The 13,850-nt window shown below is 33.1% G+C and overlaps 2 protein-coding genes across 6 annotated transcripts; one reads left to right on the top strand and one right to left on the bottom strand.

The window, feature by feature from the left end:
* The first annotated feature begins 1,855 nt into the window (after positions 1 to 1,855).
* LOC137814580 (F-box/kelch-repeat protein At1g57790) lies at positions 1,856 to 5,688 on the top strand. Of its 3 annotated transcripts, none has more exons than XM_068617389.2 (4): positions 1,890 to 2,032; positions 2,131 to 2,188; positions 2,927 to 4,043; positions 5,245 to 5,688. In XM_068617389.2, coding segments are annotated over exons 2-3 (1,101 nt in total). In that variant the 5' UTR covers positions 1,890 to 2,032; positions 2,131 to 2,186; the 3' UTR covers positions 4,026 to 4,043; positions 5,245 to 5,688. The 3 variants fall into 3 exon arrangements, with proteins under 3 accessions (XP_068473493.1, XP_068473490.2, XP_068473492.2); XM_068617391.2 differs by having other exon boundaries at positions 1,900 to 2,032; positions 2,124 to 2,188; XM_068617392.2 differs by lacking the exon at positions 2,131 to 2,188 and having other exon boundaries at positions 1,856 to 2,032.
* A 1,528-nt stretch (positions 5,689 to 7,216) lies between these two features.
* On the bottom strand, positions 7,217 to 13,206 carry LOC137814581 (RNA-binding (RRM/RBD/RNP motifs) family protein). 3 transcript variants are annotated; one of them, XM_068617394.2, is made up of 10 exons: positions 13,067 to 13,206; positions 11,795 to 12,252; positions 11,598 to 11,714; positions 11,255 to 11,395; positions 10,929 to 11,102; positions 8,981 to 9,188; positions 8,695 to 8,870; positions 8,006 to 8,091; positions 7,710 to 7,876; positions 7,217 to 7,510 (listed from the first exon to the last, which is right to left on the bottom strand). In XM_068617394.2, the coding sequence occupies exons 2-9, from the start codon at positions 12,224 to 12,226 to the stop codon at positions 7,738 to 7,740; spliced, it is 1,473 nt and encodes a 490-aa protein (XP_068473495.2). In that variant the 5' UTR covers positions 12,227 to 12,252; positions 13,067 to 13,206; the 3' UTR covers positions 7,217 to 7,510; positions 7,710 to 7,737. The 3 variants fall into 3 exon arrangements, with proteins under 3 accessions (XP_068473495.2, XP_068473496.2, XP_068473494.2); XM_068617395.2 differs by having other exon boundaries at positions 11,795 to 12,226; positions 13,067 to 13,183; XM_068617393.2 differs by having other exon boundaries at positions 11,795 to 12,607; positions 13,067 to 13,174.
* Between the last annotated feature and the right edge of the window lie 644 nt (positions 13,207 to 13,850).

The raw sequence follows: 13,850 nt of genomic DNA on the forward strand, positions 1-13,850 counted from the left end.
GAAAGAGTAAGGCCTGCGAGAAGAGTCATGTAAATTTCTTCACCAAGATCGTCATGAAGAAAAACATTATTCACATCTAAATGATGAAGAATTCATCCCTTAGCACTTGCTAAAGACAAAATAAATCGAATTGTGGTAATTTTAACTACCATAGAGAAAGTCTCAATATCTTTGGCAACCAAAGGAGCCTTGTACCTACCTATCAATGATATCTTTTGGTTTATGCTTAGCCGAGAGCAAGATACCATATTAATTTTGTATATCTTATATAGAGAAAGAAGGGAAATGAAAAAAGAAAATGATATATTTTATTAATAAAAAATTATTGCACACTTACGAGTGTTATATTTATATACCACATAAAAAAGATAAAAAATAAAAAATAAAAATAATTGATACTAAAACAGTATGTTACAACTTAAAATCTAAAATATTATACGACATATTTTTATCATCTAATAATAACAAAAAAAATAAACACAGTAAAATTAAATTATTTTAGAGAAGTTGAGTACATTAACTAAATATAAGATAATATATAAGTAACTCCAAATTTTATATTATAAGTTAATTTTATAGTGATTACTTAAATTTAAAATCTAATTCCTTAATATAATATTAGAGTTTGATTGTAGGAGGAAGTGAAATGGGCACGGGAGTGATCATATCATAGGGGTGGTGAAGACAAAGGTGAGCGTACAATTTGGGTATTTTTGAAAAATAAAATAAAAGGAGAGTGTTAATAAAATAAGGGAGTATATATAGTAATAACCAATGAATAAACAAGTTAATATAATGATAAGTATTTCTACCTGCATCCTAATTTTTTTTAACATTCGTCATTTATTTTTAACTCTTTATTTGCTTCAAGGTAATTACGATATACCGTATACGACGATAGAAGAGTGCAAATTTGGCTTTTCTATTTCGAAATACACTTCATTAGAGCAAATAATACATTATTTAATACACAATATTTTAACCAAAGCATTAGTACATAATTATGTTAAATATTTAGATGATTTTTTTATCGTTCATAATCATTCATCCAATTTAAATAATTTTAACTTTTATCAAAGATAACTATGATGTCTTAAAAAAATCAACTATATATATAAAACTATTTTCTAATATTACATACAGTAAAATTACTAACTTGAATAATACCTATTTTAAAACGTCTAAAAAAGTTTTTAATTAACTATCTAACATTATAATTAAAAAAGTTTTTACATAATAATTACTTAATGTTATAGGGTTTCAGGATTTTTTTAAACTTTAAACTTTTACATTTGTAACTTATCATGGACAGATAAAGATTTGTTAATATATTATAATTATCATTTAAAGATTTCTCCCATATAATTTTAGCTAGAAAAGTAAAAAAAATCAATTGGAAAATTACAAAGTTCAAATAATTCACCAACATATAATAACGTTATATATATGAAGGATATAGTTGAAAATTTACTATAGTTTGGAGTTTATTTATTCAACTGTTTAGATTCGTAATTAAATCATAATGAAACAAATATATGTTTAAACCAAAAGTATAATCTATTTATGGTGAAATCAAATCTATAATTTAATCTATAGATAAATTATTGGATACGATAATTTTAGGGTGAGAATAATGTAGAGAAAATATAATGATAGGAATTGTAAAATTGAAAAGGAGTGAACAGATTTGACTTTGACCAGAGTGCACAAAATCTTACAATGTGATGAGAAACATGGAAGAGATACCCACCGATCTCTGACACGTCATGATCAATCACGTGAGGGTTGATGGGTGTAGCGGTGGCTGTGGAAGTGTTCACAGGGTATTATTTGTATAAGTGTGAGTCACTCACACGTGTTGTTCATGTGCTCTTAACCTTTTTTGTGCAGTTGTGGAGTGTAGCAAGCAACTTCATCCTCTCTTTCTCTCTCTGTCTGGAACGCAAAATTCTCCTTTCTCTCTCTAAAACGCAACTTCGTTAGCCAATTGGCTTCGAAAAATGTCGGGGAAGAGAAAGAGGAAGTTGAAATTGTAAGTTCTGTTCATCCTTAGTCCCAATTTGAACTTCGCAACTCTGTGTATTTCTCTATTATTATTATTATTATTTTATTAATTTGCGTAGTTTATAGGGACATGAGGCATTTCCCCACGGTTTCAATGCCGGATCAGTACGGATTTGCAGGATATGTCGGTTTTTCTTTAGTTCCTTTTTTACTATTGAGTTTGAATTTCGCAAAAAAGAAAGTTGTTTGGCCCTAATTTACTTGGTTCGTAATTGAGAATGTTTTCTAGGGTTTGTGGATCGGATCAGTATTTGATTTAGACGATTGAGGTGAAGAATGGGTTGACCTAATTTCAGTAGCTGAGATTGTAACTTTTAGGTTGTCTGCATGCTGTTTTTGGATCCTCAGTTATCTAGAATGCTATTGTACTGACTTTTAAGTGATAGTTGCTACTTGTATGTTTTCTTATTTCCAATTTGATGGAATTTTCTTGTTTCATCTACACTTTTGCCTGTATCTGAAGTTTATTATTGATCTGCTGTCCTTTCTCTCGGAGCTGTAATTGGTCATGACTGGGTTGATGGTTGTGGAATGCTCCTGTAGATCGTTAATGGTGGCAGTATGATATATTTTATACCCTCAAATTTATGTACCTAAGACATTTACAAGTTTTGATAAAAGATACAAGTTGGTTGAATGTCTATGCCATTGTTCTGTTTAAATATTTTTTCTGTTCTTTATTTGAGATTTCCCTAAACTGCTAGAAGATAGATTGAATTACATCTTTGTTGGGATGAAAAACTGTTTCTACTCACAAAATCTTGCCTCTTTATTTTTATTTGCTTCTTGTTGCATCATCAGTTTTTTGTTGGATTTTGTTTCACTTTTATCTTGCATGCTTATGCTAATCCTTTATATTCAGGCTAAGCGACACAATCACAGATAATAGAAGAGCAGTTGATGAGGGGAAAAGTGAAAATTTGGAGCTGCAATCCTGGGCTGATCTCCCTGCTGAACTCTTAGAATTAATCTTGTCCCGATTGATCCTTGCTGATAACATCCGTGCTTCTTCTGTTTGCAAGAGATGGCATTCTGTTGCTAGTGATGTCCGTATAGTAAGCCAATCACCATGGCTTATGTATTTTCCAAAATTTGGTGACTGTTATGAATTCTATGATCCTGTGCAGCGTAAGACCTACACCCTTGAGTTGCCAGAGTTGAATGGATCCAGAGTTTGTTATACAAAAGATGGTTGGTTATTGCTATACCGTCCCAGAACTCACCGAGTATTCTTCTTTAATCCCTTCACTCGGGAGCTGATAAAACTGCCAAGATTTGAGATGACATACCAGATTGTGGCCTTCTCTTGTGCTCCAACATCACCTGACTGTGTTCTGTTTACTGTTAAGCATGTTAGTCCTACTGTTGTAGCTATTAGCACTTGTTATCCTGGGGCAACAGAATGGACCACTATCAATCACCCAAACCGCTTGCCCTTTGTCAGTAGCATTTGGAATAAGCTTGTCTTTTGTAATGGGTTATTTTATTGTTTGAGCCTCACAGGTTGGCTTGGGGTGTTTGACCCAGTTGAATGTATTTGGAATGTTCTGGCAGTACCTCCACCTAAATGCCCAGAGAATTTTTTTGCCAAAAACTGGTGGAAGGGTAAATTTATGACAGAGCATGGAGGAGATATATTAGTAATTTATACATGCTGTAGTGAAAACCCCATTATTTTTAAGTTAGATCAGACATTAATGAAATGGGAAGAGATGAGAACTCTAGATGGAGTTACTCTTTTTGCTAGTTTTTTGTCATCTCATTCCAGGACTGACCTAATTGGAATAATGAGGAACAATGTCTACTTCTCTAAAGTTCGTTTCTATGGAAAGCGTTGCATATCATTCTCTCTTGATGACTATAGATACTATCCCCGTAAACAGTGTCATGACTGGGGAGAACAAGACCCTTTTGAGAACATCTGGATTGAACCACCAAAGGACTTTTCTGTTTGCATGTGAAGAATTTTAGTGAAACAAGTAAGCATTTACAAAGTCCGTATTGTGTAGAGAATGTTTTTCTACTTCGTTTTATCACCCAAGGCTTTAACCGTGTATAACTGTTGAATCTGTGCTTTTGTAGCTAGCATAATGAGACATTTATGGAGCAACTAGTTTATGCTTTTCTAATTAATGCATGTAAATTTGAAGTTTTCTTTAATGTTCTTAATCTTGATTGTTTATCAATGCTTGCCCCTTAAAAATTAATCCTGGCTGCATGCATTTTTATCAGTGTAAGTTATATGCAAATCTTAACTGGATTCCAGTGGTTACATGTCCACTACTAGCATCTCCATTTTTGGATCTTATGCATTGAATGACTGTAAGCAAATTTGAAAATTTTCTGCTTTAGTGTCATGTTGTCATATGGTATGATTACAGTCGAATGTTCTTGATCATTGGCTATGGAAATTTGAAAGGATAAAAGTTACAGGTAAAACTGCAAAACATAATTGTGTGCCTGCATTGTATTTTAAAGGCACTTTGTTTAATGTTGGAATGGCAGAAGGAACCAAGTTAAGTCACGTGTACTGTATACTAGATTTTATAATTCATATTTTTAAAAATTTCAATACTAATTTAATATATTTCTCTTATTTTCATTCAGCTTCAAATTTTGTGAAACTCTTTGTAAAAGTTGGGTAGTTAATATTATCAAATTGTGAGTTTTGTATTGCCTTGTTACCTTCTCAGCTAGTTAGAGCCAACATATAATTAAAGTTGACTGGCTTAGACAACCTATTACTAAGTGCATCAACTGGCATCCATGTTTTTCTTAATTCAGTTTGATGGTGAAATTATACACCTGCATTTCTCAAAATATTAAGAACATACTTGGCAAGCCTTGTCTAGGCAAGGGCCAGTGTGTGCTGAAGTGGTCTGTGATTGGGAATTCAGTTGTTGCAGGGTTCTGTAGCAACTAGTAACCTCAGGATTTATTTTCTTTCTTGGGTGGTTAAACTGATTGGACCAATCTGTTGATTGATCAAATATATCTTGTTTTCAAATGAAGTATGGGAAGATCAAACTTTCTGTTTCAAATTGAAATATTTTATTAGATTATAGATTACTTCTCCTATACCTTACTATGTGTGGAGTTTTCGCCCTCCCTCTTTTGCTTTACAGTTTGCTCCTTCTGTATGTCGACATTTCCTGACATGATGTGTATGTTTGTATGCAGCATTTTGATTCAACGTCAATTCCCAATGCAGAACATGTGAATATTCGGAAGCATGCCCTGTTTTCAGGCTGCATGTAGGAGGCTAATGTATGTGTACAACTGAAGTTATATGTGAAGGAAGGGACCCCTGTGAGAGGGAAAGGAAAAGACATGCCTCCTTGGTTATCGTCTTTGCAGATCCTGGAACATTAAGATTTTTTTGGCTCAGCACAGCAGAAGACGTTAGAGTTTATGCTAATCTAGTGATTTATTAATTATTATTTCGGGCATGATCAGTAGTTTATTATATCTGAAGGAATGGACATCTCCAAGAGGGAAGCGAAAAAGACGTGCCCCCTTTTGTTCATTTTGTCTCTGTTGATCCTCGACTATTAAGAATTTTTGCCCCCAACACAGTTCTTATGCAGAAAATTAGTTTTATATTAATAAAGACATTTTTTAGTATTTTGGGCATGATTCACAGCTTCTTTTTACAATGGCTATTAATCTTAGTTTAGTTTGTCTACTAATTCAGTTTTACCTATATTTGTTAAGTGGAAGGAATCATATTAGTGCACTCTCAATCATGGTAGTAGAATCGGGATACAAGTATTGAATAGTTTATGTTTATTTTTTTTATTTACTCATTTTTTAAAATTCACGTTGATTTACACAATACGAAATCGTTTTGTGATTCGTATCGTGGAGGGTGAAATCGTATCCGTTATCGTGAATCGGAAGATGGGGGCAATACGTTTCAGTTCTGCTTTTGGAAGTTGGGAGCGTCTTTAGTGTTTGCAAGTGTAATTTGTTTCATAGAAATCATGTAGTATGCATGATTTCTCTTGGATACAAGAAAAGCCACAACTAATAAAAAATAGTGTGTGAGCCCTTTGAAATTGAACACGAAAAGTTACTTGCCACATCTCCCTTCAGGCAAACTTCAATAAAAGTGTACTATTATTAGATTTGAGCTCTATGGGAACGAAGAGATCTAATAGAATAAAGTGAATTTAAATCATAAGCAACAGAATAAAGTCGAGTAACATAAAAAAAAGAGTAAAACACAACAAAAATAATATACAAACCTATTACTTTAAAATTTTTAAATTAGAGTTAATTTCATAATCTCTTATATAAAATGGATTCACTCCTCAAAAGACCTAACAATAAATTGAAAATTTAAACTATATAAATTAATAGTGAAAATATATTAATTTATTATTGGTATAATTGTAAATATATATTTATCTGCTCGGTATGAATTGCATGATTTGCCTCACGTTATTTTATGTTAATTTTATTCCTTTATTTTTAAAATCAAACAAATTCAATCTTACATTCGTTTTTATATTTTAAAGTTACCAAATTCTTATTTCTGCTGGATATTTACAACTTCAACTAATTATATTATGTTAAACCTTTTCTACAAAAAGCTCATCTGCTAAAATATTAAACTTTTATTTAAAATGAAAAATATCTGAATTTCTCTCTTCAAACTCCAATCTCACCTTTTTGAAGTCGTTTCCATTTTAGAAAGTAAAATTTCAAAACTGTAAATAGAAAGAATAAAGATTAAACCCAAAACGAATTATTGTACAAATAGGAAATAGCTAAGAAATGAAAAATATTCCTAATAAAAAAAAACTGAGATCACTTAAAAAAGTATAAATTGTGAATTGCCTAATCCGTAAATCCTAAAAAGATTATATTAGAATGATACATTGCAAACTTTCTCGAGTCGAGTCCCGTGTTCATGTTCTGTTAATTTTGGAATATCCGCAACTGAAATGGAGTATATAAAAATGGTATCATTCGTCCTTTTTTTTTTTTGGAAGGAGTTATTAAACTCCTTGAATTGACAGTAGATAAATTATACTTCTAAAGATAAAATATTGCTTACAGTCTAATGTTACAGATAACTTCGTTCTAAAATTCTATTTCTTCTACAACCACGGTTAGAATCACGAATAAATACATAGAAACCACAAGCTAAACATTTGAAACACCTACTTCATAAATTTTCATGAATCTAGTAATATTTATCATGTCCTTCAGATCACTGTTGTCTATTTAAGAATTTGAACTCAAAATTGATGGACAATAAATAAAATTATATGAAAACCTGCTGTAAATGCCTTAAAAAATTTGTAGTACTGGTACAAAAATTGCAACTTCATTCACAGCTGCGTCCTATAATCAGTTGGGCTCTGTGCATAGAGTCGTCAAGAATTTAAGCCTCAGGTGCAAGACAGAATAGCATATCAGAAAATTCCCGTTTCATAAACTGTCCATCATTCAGAGATAAACGAAGAAAATGCAAGTCATTATAACTATGTATTTCAACAAATATACATGAATCGAATTGCAAGTCCATCATTTAGTAGGGATGATACATGCTGGATTTTTTCTCCAGAATTTATTTGTTCAGCCACAAAACTAATTCAGAATTGACGGAGGTAAAACACTAACAAGTAGGAACAAACCTCAATTTCCTAGCTCCTTAAAGTTCATTTAGTAGGGATGATATCGGCCATACCCACGATTGCGGTTATTATCATTATTGCGTTTCCCACTGCTTGAACTACCGCTGCCACTCCTCCCATGTTGGGATTCCAGCATTGGAGCAGGCTGTTGAAACCCTGGTTGTTGCCTATATGCATCACGGAGAAAAGCAAAAAAACTCAGATATAGATGTTTCCATTAGTAAATTGTTAATTAATGGTGAAAAAAATAAAATTATAGGTTGAACATCTAAAACTATATAAATCGTTATACTCACAATACATATCCAATCCTTCCATCTGGTAAAAGCATCGGTATCATTGTCATGCCAGGAGGGGTTGGTCCAGGACCATACATCAACGGCTGCAGATTTTAAGGACATCAACATTGGTTAGAGACATATAGAGGCATACAAGCACCAGTATCAGCAGTGTTGCTTAAAAGAGCGGAGAGGATCGCATTTCATTTAGTTAAATGTAACTCTTGAATAAAGGTAGAGAGCAAAAAGAGTGGATATAGTTAAACTGGGTACAGCAGTTACAATTTTTCATGCATGAATTGTTCAAATCATATTAATCACACAATAATTAGATTAACGTCAACCATTATATCTGTTATCAATACTCAAGTTGGTATGTGTATTGATATGTATTGGTAATAGATATTATGAATCACAAGAACATCAACAACTAAATTAAAAAGACACCTAACTGTTAGGGATCATTTACTGCAAATGAAATTTAGTGGGGAATGTTCAAGGCATTAATCATCAAACTTGATAATTTTTTTCAAGCATTACAATTAATAGAGTGTAACTCACTCCTGTAACCTCTCAAGGTGAGACAACACAGTTGCGGCAATGTTCAAGGGAAGTGTATCCCTAGCCCAACCTCCAAACCTCAATTATTTTTTCAAAATACTGCAAAACTAAAAAGTTGAGTCCCAACCCGTCAAAGAGAAACTTACTTGTGCAAAGCCAGCAGCACCATATCCTGCACCTATAGCCCCGTAAGCACCACCAACCATACCATAACCAAGATGAGGTGGATAAGTGGGAAGTAAGGCTGACTTCTGTTGATTTGCTACCCCAGATGACTTCTGATCTGCTTGTGGCTTCGCTAGTGAACACTCCAATGTTTGTCCTGTCCATCCCCAAAGAAGACAATGCTTACCATTTGTAACAGTCTAGTCCACTATTTTTAAAGAAAATATTAGAAAAAATGTATCATAAAAAGGAAAAAAAAAATACTACCATCAATTTCATATTTCTCTGTGTTCTTCAATGCCTTCATGACACTTGACCTTTCAGCAAAGTGCACAAAACCATATCTGCTCATTTCTTGGCCGGCTTTAGCAGAAGGAACAACCACTTTTGTGATTTTTCCATGATGTTCAAACAGCTCCTTAAGACGATCCTGAGTAATGTTTCCTGGAAGGTTCTTTACATACAATGATTTTACCTGTAATGCAACAAGCACTGAGTGTCAATTATAAAAATCTATAAAGCATAACTAAAATATAAAAAGTATTTCATGAGGAAAACCACAGGAAAGTTAATCTCATTCTCACAACACAACAGCTGCACAGACAATATAACATGAAACACAACAACCAAAGATACAGGAAATTTAATCCCAGGGACAGCCCAATAGTGAGACAGTGAAAGTCTTTACTTTAAGTCTTCCCAAAATATTTTACTCGCTAATATCTTAAAAAACTCAGTAATTAATTGATGAATAATAACATTTTTTTTTAAAAAAGGTCTCTCTTCCTATTATAAATCTCCCTTTTCATAAAAAAAGTACCATCTGTTAATGAGCAGATAGCAATATAGTATAGCTCAGAACACAAAGCAGATGAATGAAGCAACACTGCATCAAGAAGGCAGAAAATGGAGAATCCAAATTATCTAAGTGTTTTTTTTTTCAGTTGTGTGCATTGGGCTTGTAGAAACAATTTGGATAAGCTGAACCCCTTTTTGTCTTAGCTTCAATGCCAATTGGCAGGTGATATATCACCAAAGTAGACAGTAGTACTAGCAATGGAAGTGTCACCACCAACAACACAGTTTGAAAAAAGCCACACTAAGTATGATGCATGGTGCTTTTCTTTGGCATGGATTAACACACTGCTTTATGTTATATTCTTTTAGTGTGCTGATTGGAGGTGTCCTCTTGCAGACTCTAAAATTTGTCTGCATTATATCCTCTTTTTATTGCCACCGTCAATGTTGCCCTTTGAATTTGCGTATGATTATCAACTTTTATTTTATGTCTATTTGCAGCTGTTATAACTTATAACTCATACTTATAGGATTGAACCAAGGCCAAGGAGAGCCCAATGTATAATACATCTATAAATCAGATATTTCTAAACTAATGAAAATAACTTTTTAAAACTATTATGAATTTATTTGAAAATTTTCTGAACTTTTAATAATGAAAAATACTCATTAAATTCTCAATCAATTTCATTAATATTTCTTATAATCCTAGAAACAATATATTACAACTCATACTTATGGGATTGACCCAGGGCCAAGGAAAGCCCAATGTATAATAGGTTTATCCGTTTTAAACTAATGAAAATATTTTGCTTTAAAATTATTATGAATTCATCTGAAAATTTCGAATATTTTAGAGTGAAAATTACTCATTAAATTCTGAATCAATTTCGTTTATATTTCTTTCACTCTTGAAAACAAGGTGTAAGTGTTTTACACCCAGTGGAAAAAGATAGAAATATAACTTTATGATAAGAAAGTATATATACAAAGAGAAGATGTATCAATATTAATCAGTTGAGAGCATGAAGGAACAAATCATGTATGTTGTCCATATTTTTATTAACAAAAAGAAAAGGCATCTTAAATGAAACTTATAAATAGGAGTAGAATCGAAAAAACAATCCCATTGTTTTCATTTTCATATGAATTAAGTCTTTCACAAATATAAGTTTTTTTCATGTTTATTTGCATATTGTTGCCATTTTGAATAGTATTCAATACTCATATCTTGTTCAAAAAATGAGACATCATTCAAATCGTTGCATTATGCTATACAATATAAACTGTAGCAATGCAAAAGTATCAAAAAATATGATCTAGATTTATCTCTCAGCAAAAAATATAGCCATACAGGCCTTTTTCTTCAAAATGTTAAGGGAATTTATTCATAAAATTTAACTATATAATAAATCACCTGAGAGTTTGTAGATGATTCATAATTCCTTGGATCGGCCCAGCTAACTGTTGGAGCATTACTGCCAAGTTTAAAGGTTGAGTTTGACATTTTCTGCCTTGAATATTCTGCACAAGCATTGTTGTAATACTCAATAAAAGCAAATCCCCGGTTCCGACCAGAAATCTGTGGGTCCTGTAACAATGAAACAGTTTGTCAGGTCAAGGCAGAAATTACCTTTTATACATCACACTTAATAGTTTTGGTGACGAGAACAAACTTTAAACACGAGTTAGCAAACTTAAATCATACTATATGACATATAATAGAAAAAATGTCAAACAAACCTTCATCAGTTCCACAGAAATGACTCCAGGGCCAATCTCTGCAACAACTTTCTTCATATTTTCTTCAGTCCAATTTCTAGGAACATTACCAATGAACAACCGGTGCTTAGCTTGAGATGTTGAGCACTTTATTCTTTTTCCCTGAAAACTCAGAAAAAAAGAAAGTGACTTAATTCAAATAACAGTGCCACTGGCCAGCTAAACAGATAGGATATAGAAATTTTAAATTATAAGATAAATGACAAAAACAGGACACTGGAGTACAGGAGTAGATGACCTAATCAATGAACAGGATAACAACTACAGATTAGAAAAAATAGTAACAACTAGTGTACCGAAATACCTTAAATTCAGAGTTGTTCAGCTCCTTAATAGCCTTACATGCCAAATCCTTTGTCTTGAAGGTCACAAAAGCATAGCCTTTTGCTTCACCGGATTCTTTGCCCTTCATTATCCTAACCTGTACAAATTTAATCAGTTTAGGAAGAAATACATGAAAAAGGGAAAAGAAAAAGAATAGAAGAATTTCATGTATCTAACCTCAGAAACTTCTCCCACAGATTGACAAAATACCTTCAAATCTTCTTCAGAAACTTTTTGAGGAATGCCTCCAATGTATACCTCGGACCCATGAGGGGGAAGCGCAAGAAGCTCAGCATGTTTCTTTTTCTCATCTTCAGTGTGTGTCACTCTTGTCTCATCTTCACCATCTGAAGGCTTAGTCTCTTCTTCTTCTTCTTCTTCTTCCTCCTCCTCCTCCTCTTCCTCTTCTTCTTCTTCCACTTCTTCCTCCTCCTCTACTTCTTCATACTCAACTTCTTCCTCCTCCATTGTCTCCTCTTGATCATTGTCCCCATCAAAGTCTACTTGCTCATCAGAATCTGTAGGTTTCTCAGGCTCACTGTTTCCCTCTGGTGACTCTGGATTTTTTACCACTACATCTCTCTGCCCTGTCCCAGGCATTTTTTGCATCTAGAAAAAGCAAACTCGCAGGGGAACTGTGAAGGAAGCACATATGCCAGAAGTATTGAAGAGAGATTGCAAACATGGTAAGGGGGAAACAATATGAGAGGCCAATTGGAATAGCAGAGAAAGAATTTTGATTGAAACTGTTCCATGGGGTATGGACCAAGGAGTAGCAATATGGTTGATTTAATCTAGGGATCATTGTAACATAGCAACAAAAGTAACAGAGACAGGCAAGAGAGAACTCTCAAAGAAAAATCAAGAGGGTAGAAATGCTCAACAGGGCAATCAAAGACAGAAAACATCTACGGAGAAATGAATGTCAGAATTTCTCGATACTTAGATGCCGAGAATTGCCCAGAAAATAGAGGCCAGTTAATTGTTTAACTATTTTGTCGGAGGACAATGCACACAGAACAGAGTGGGAAAGGAACAAAAGTAAAAAATAAGAATCTGAACATCAAATAAAATAAACATAAAAGTTTACATGACAAAGGGTGAGAGAGAAAGTAAAAGTAAAGAACAGAAAATTCTACTCCAGTGCTCTCCCTGCTAAACTAGGTTTGATTGGAAACTAAGATACGTCATATTATCTTATCTCAGTTATTTTGAGATATAAAAGCAATGTTACTGCTCCATAAGAAACATAGAGCTTTCATTATGAAATTCTACATAAGAAAGTGCTAACTAAGAGCCATTGAACAATTTGCTAGTAGAATAGCCGGGTCAAAGAAACTAACGAAACATCATTCTTGCATCTGTTTCACAAGATTACGAGATTCTACATATATACAGCCATGCCAATTTGTGCATTATCAAAAACTACATGAAGAAGAGAGAAAGTACCTAATTGAGCAGGTCGAAATCAAAATCGAAACAGAAGCTCAAAAATCGTTACGTTCGAAACCCTAATCCTTTCTGCGCGCGCGCGCCTTATGTTTATGCAGTTGTGGTGGCGAAATTCACTGTTGCTAGGTGGTGTAGAGAGGGATTTTGCCTTGGGCCTTTGGACCGGGCCTTCTGAATCACCTTCAGACTATTTCTCCCTGGATCTCAATATCTTCTTCTCCCACCTCCATAAATTTTGGTATTTCCAAAATTGTTCATTTTGTAATATTATGAATTACGTAATACAAAAGTCTTTTTTCAAATTTGTAATTAGTTTTTGGATTACATATTTGGACCTTCTTTCATAAGCATGATTACCTTTTGTATGGATTATGTAATTCATAAGTCTTTTTTAAATGCATATTCAGATTACATAATTCAAAAGTTACTCTCAAATCCATACTTCTAGATTATATAATCCAAAATCCTATTTTTAAAAATATATTCTAGATTACGTAATTTGTAAGTTATTTATGAATCCAAGAGTAACTTCCAAAATATGGGAATGATAGAAAAAGGATAAAAAGGTATTTTCATATTTTGTATGAGGGTGACAAAAGAACATATGGAGGTGCAAGAAGAAACAGTCTCACCTTCATCTACCACTCTTTAAAGGATTTTTCTTCCTGTAACCCCATTTTTAAACCTGCACCCCACATGTTTCAAGGGTTTATAATTAAAAAGTAGGTTCTTCCCTTCCTCCATCCTTGTTGTTGCCTTCAATTGATTCGGATAGGTTCCC

This window comes from Phaseolus vulgaris, chromosome 1 (genome assembly GCF_051622355.1).
Source record: "Phaseolus vulgaris cultivar YP4 chromosome 1, ASM5162235v1, whole genome shotgun sequence".
Classification (NCBI taxonomy): domain Eukaryota; kingdom Viridiplantae; phylum Streptophyta; class Magnoliopsida; order Fabales; family Fabaceae; genus Phaseolus; species Phaseolus vulgaris.

What these genes read in the sequence shown, in the direction of transcription:
- LOC137814581 (XM_068617394.2), bottom strand. Translation starts at nt 12,226, where the DNA reads ATGCAAAAAATGCCTGGGACAGGGCAGAGAGATGTAGTGGTAAAAAAT. An exon ending in TGAACAACTCTGAATTTAAG is followed by an intron (nt 11,396 to 11,597) that starts GTATTTCGGTAC and finishes CTGAGTTTTCAG; the next exon opens with GGAAAAAGAATAAAGTGCTC. An exon ending in TTTCTGTGGAACTGATGAAG is followed by an intron (nt 11,103 to 11,254) that starts GTTTGTTTGACA and finishes TCATTGTTACAG; the next exon opens with GACCCACAGATTTCTGGTCG.
- LOC137814580 (XM_068617392.2), top strand. Translation starts at nt 2,001, where the DNA reads ATGTCGGGGAAGAGAAAGAGGAAGTTGAAATT. An exon ending in AGAAAGAGGAAGTTGAAATT is followed by an intron (nt 2,033 to 2,926) that starts GTAAGTTCTGTT and finishes CTTTATATTCAG; the next exon opens with GCTAAGCGACACAATCACAG.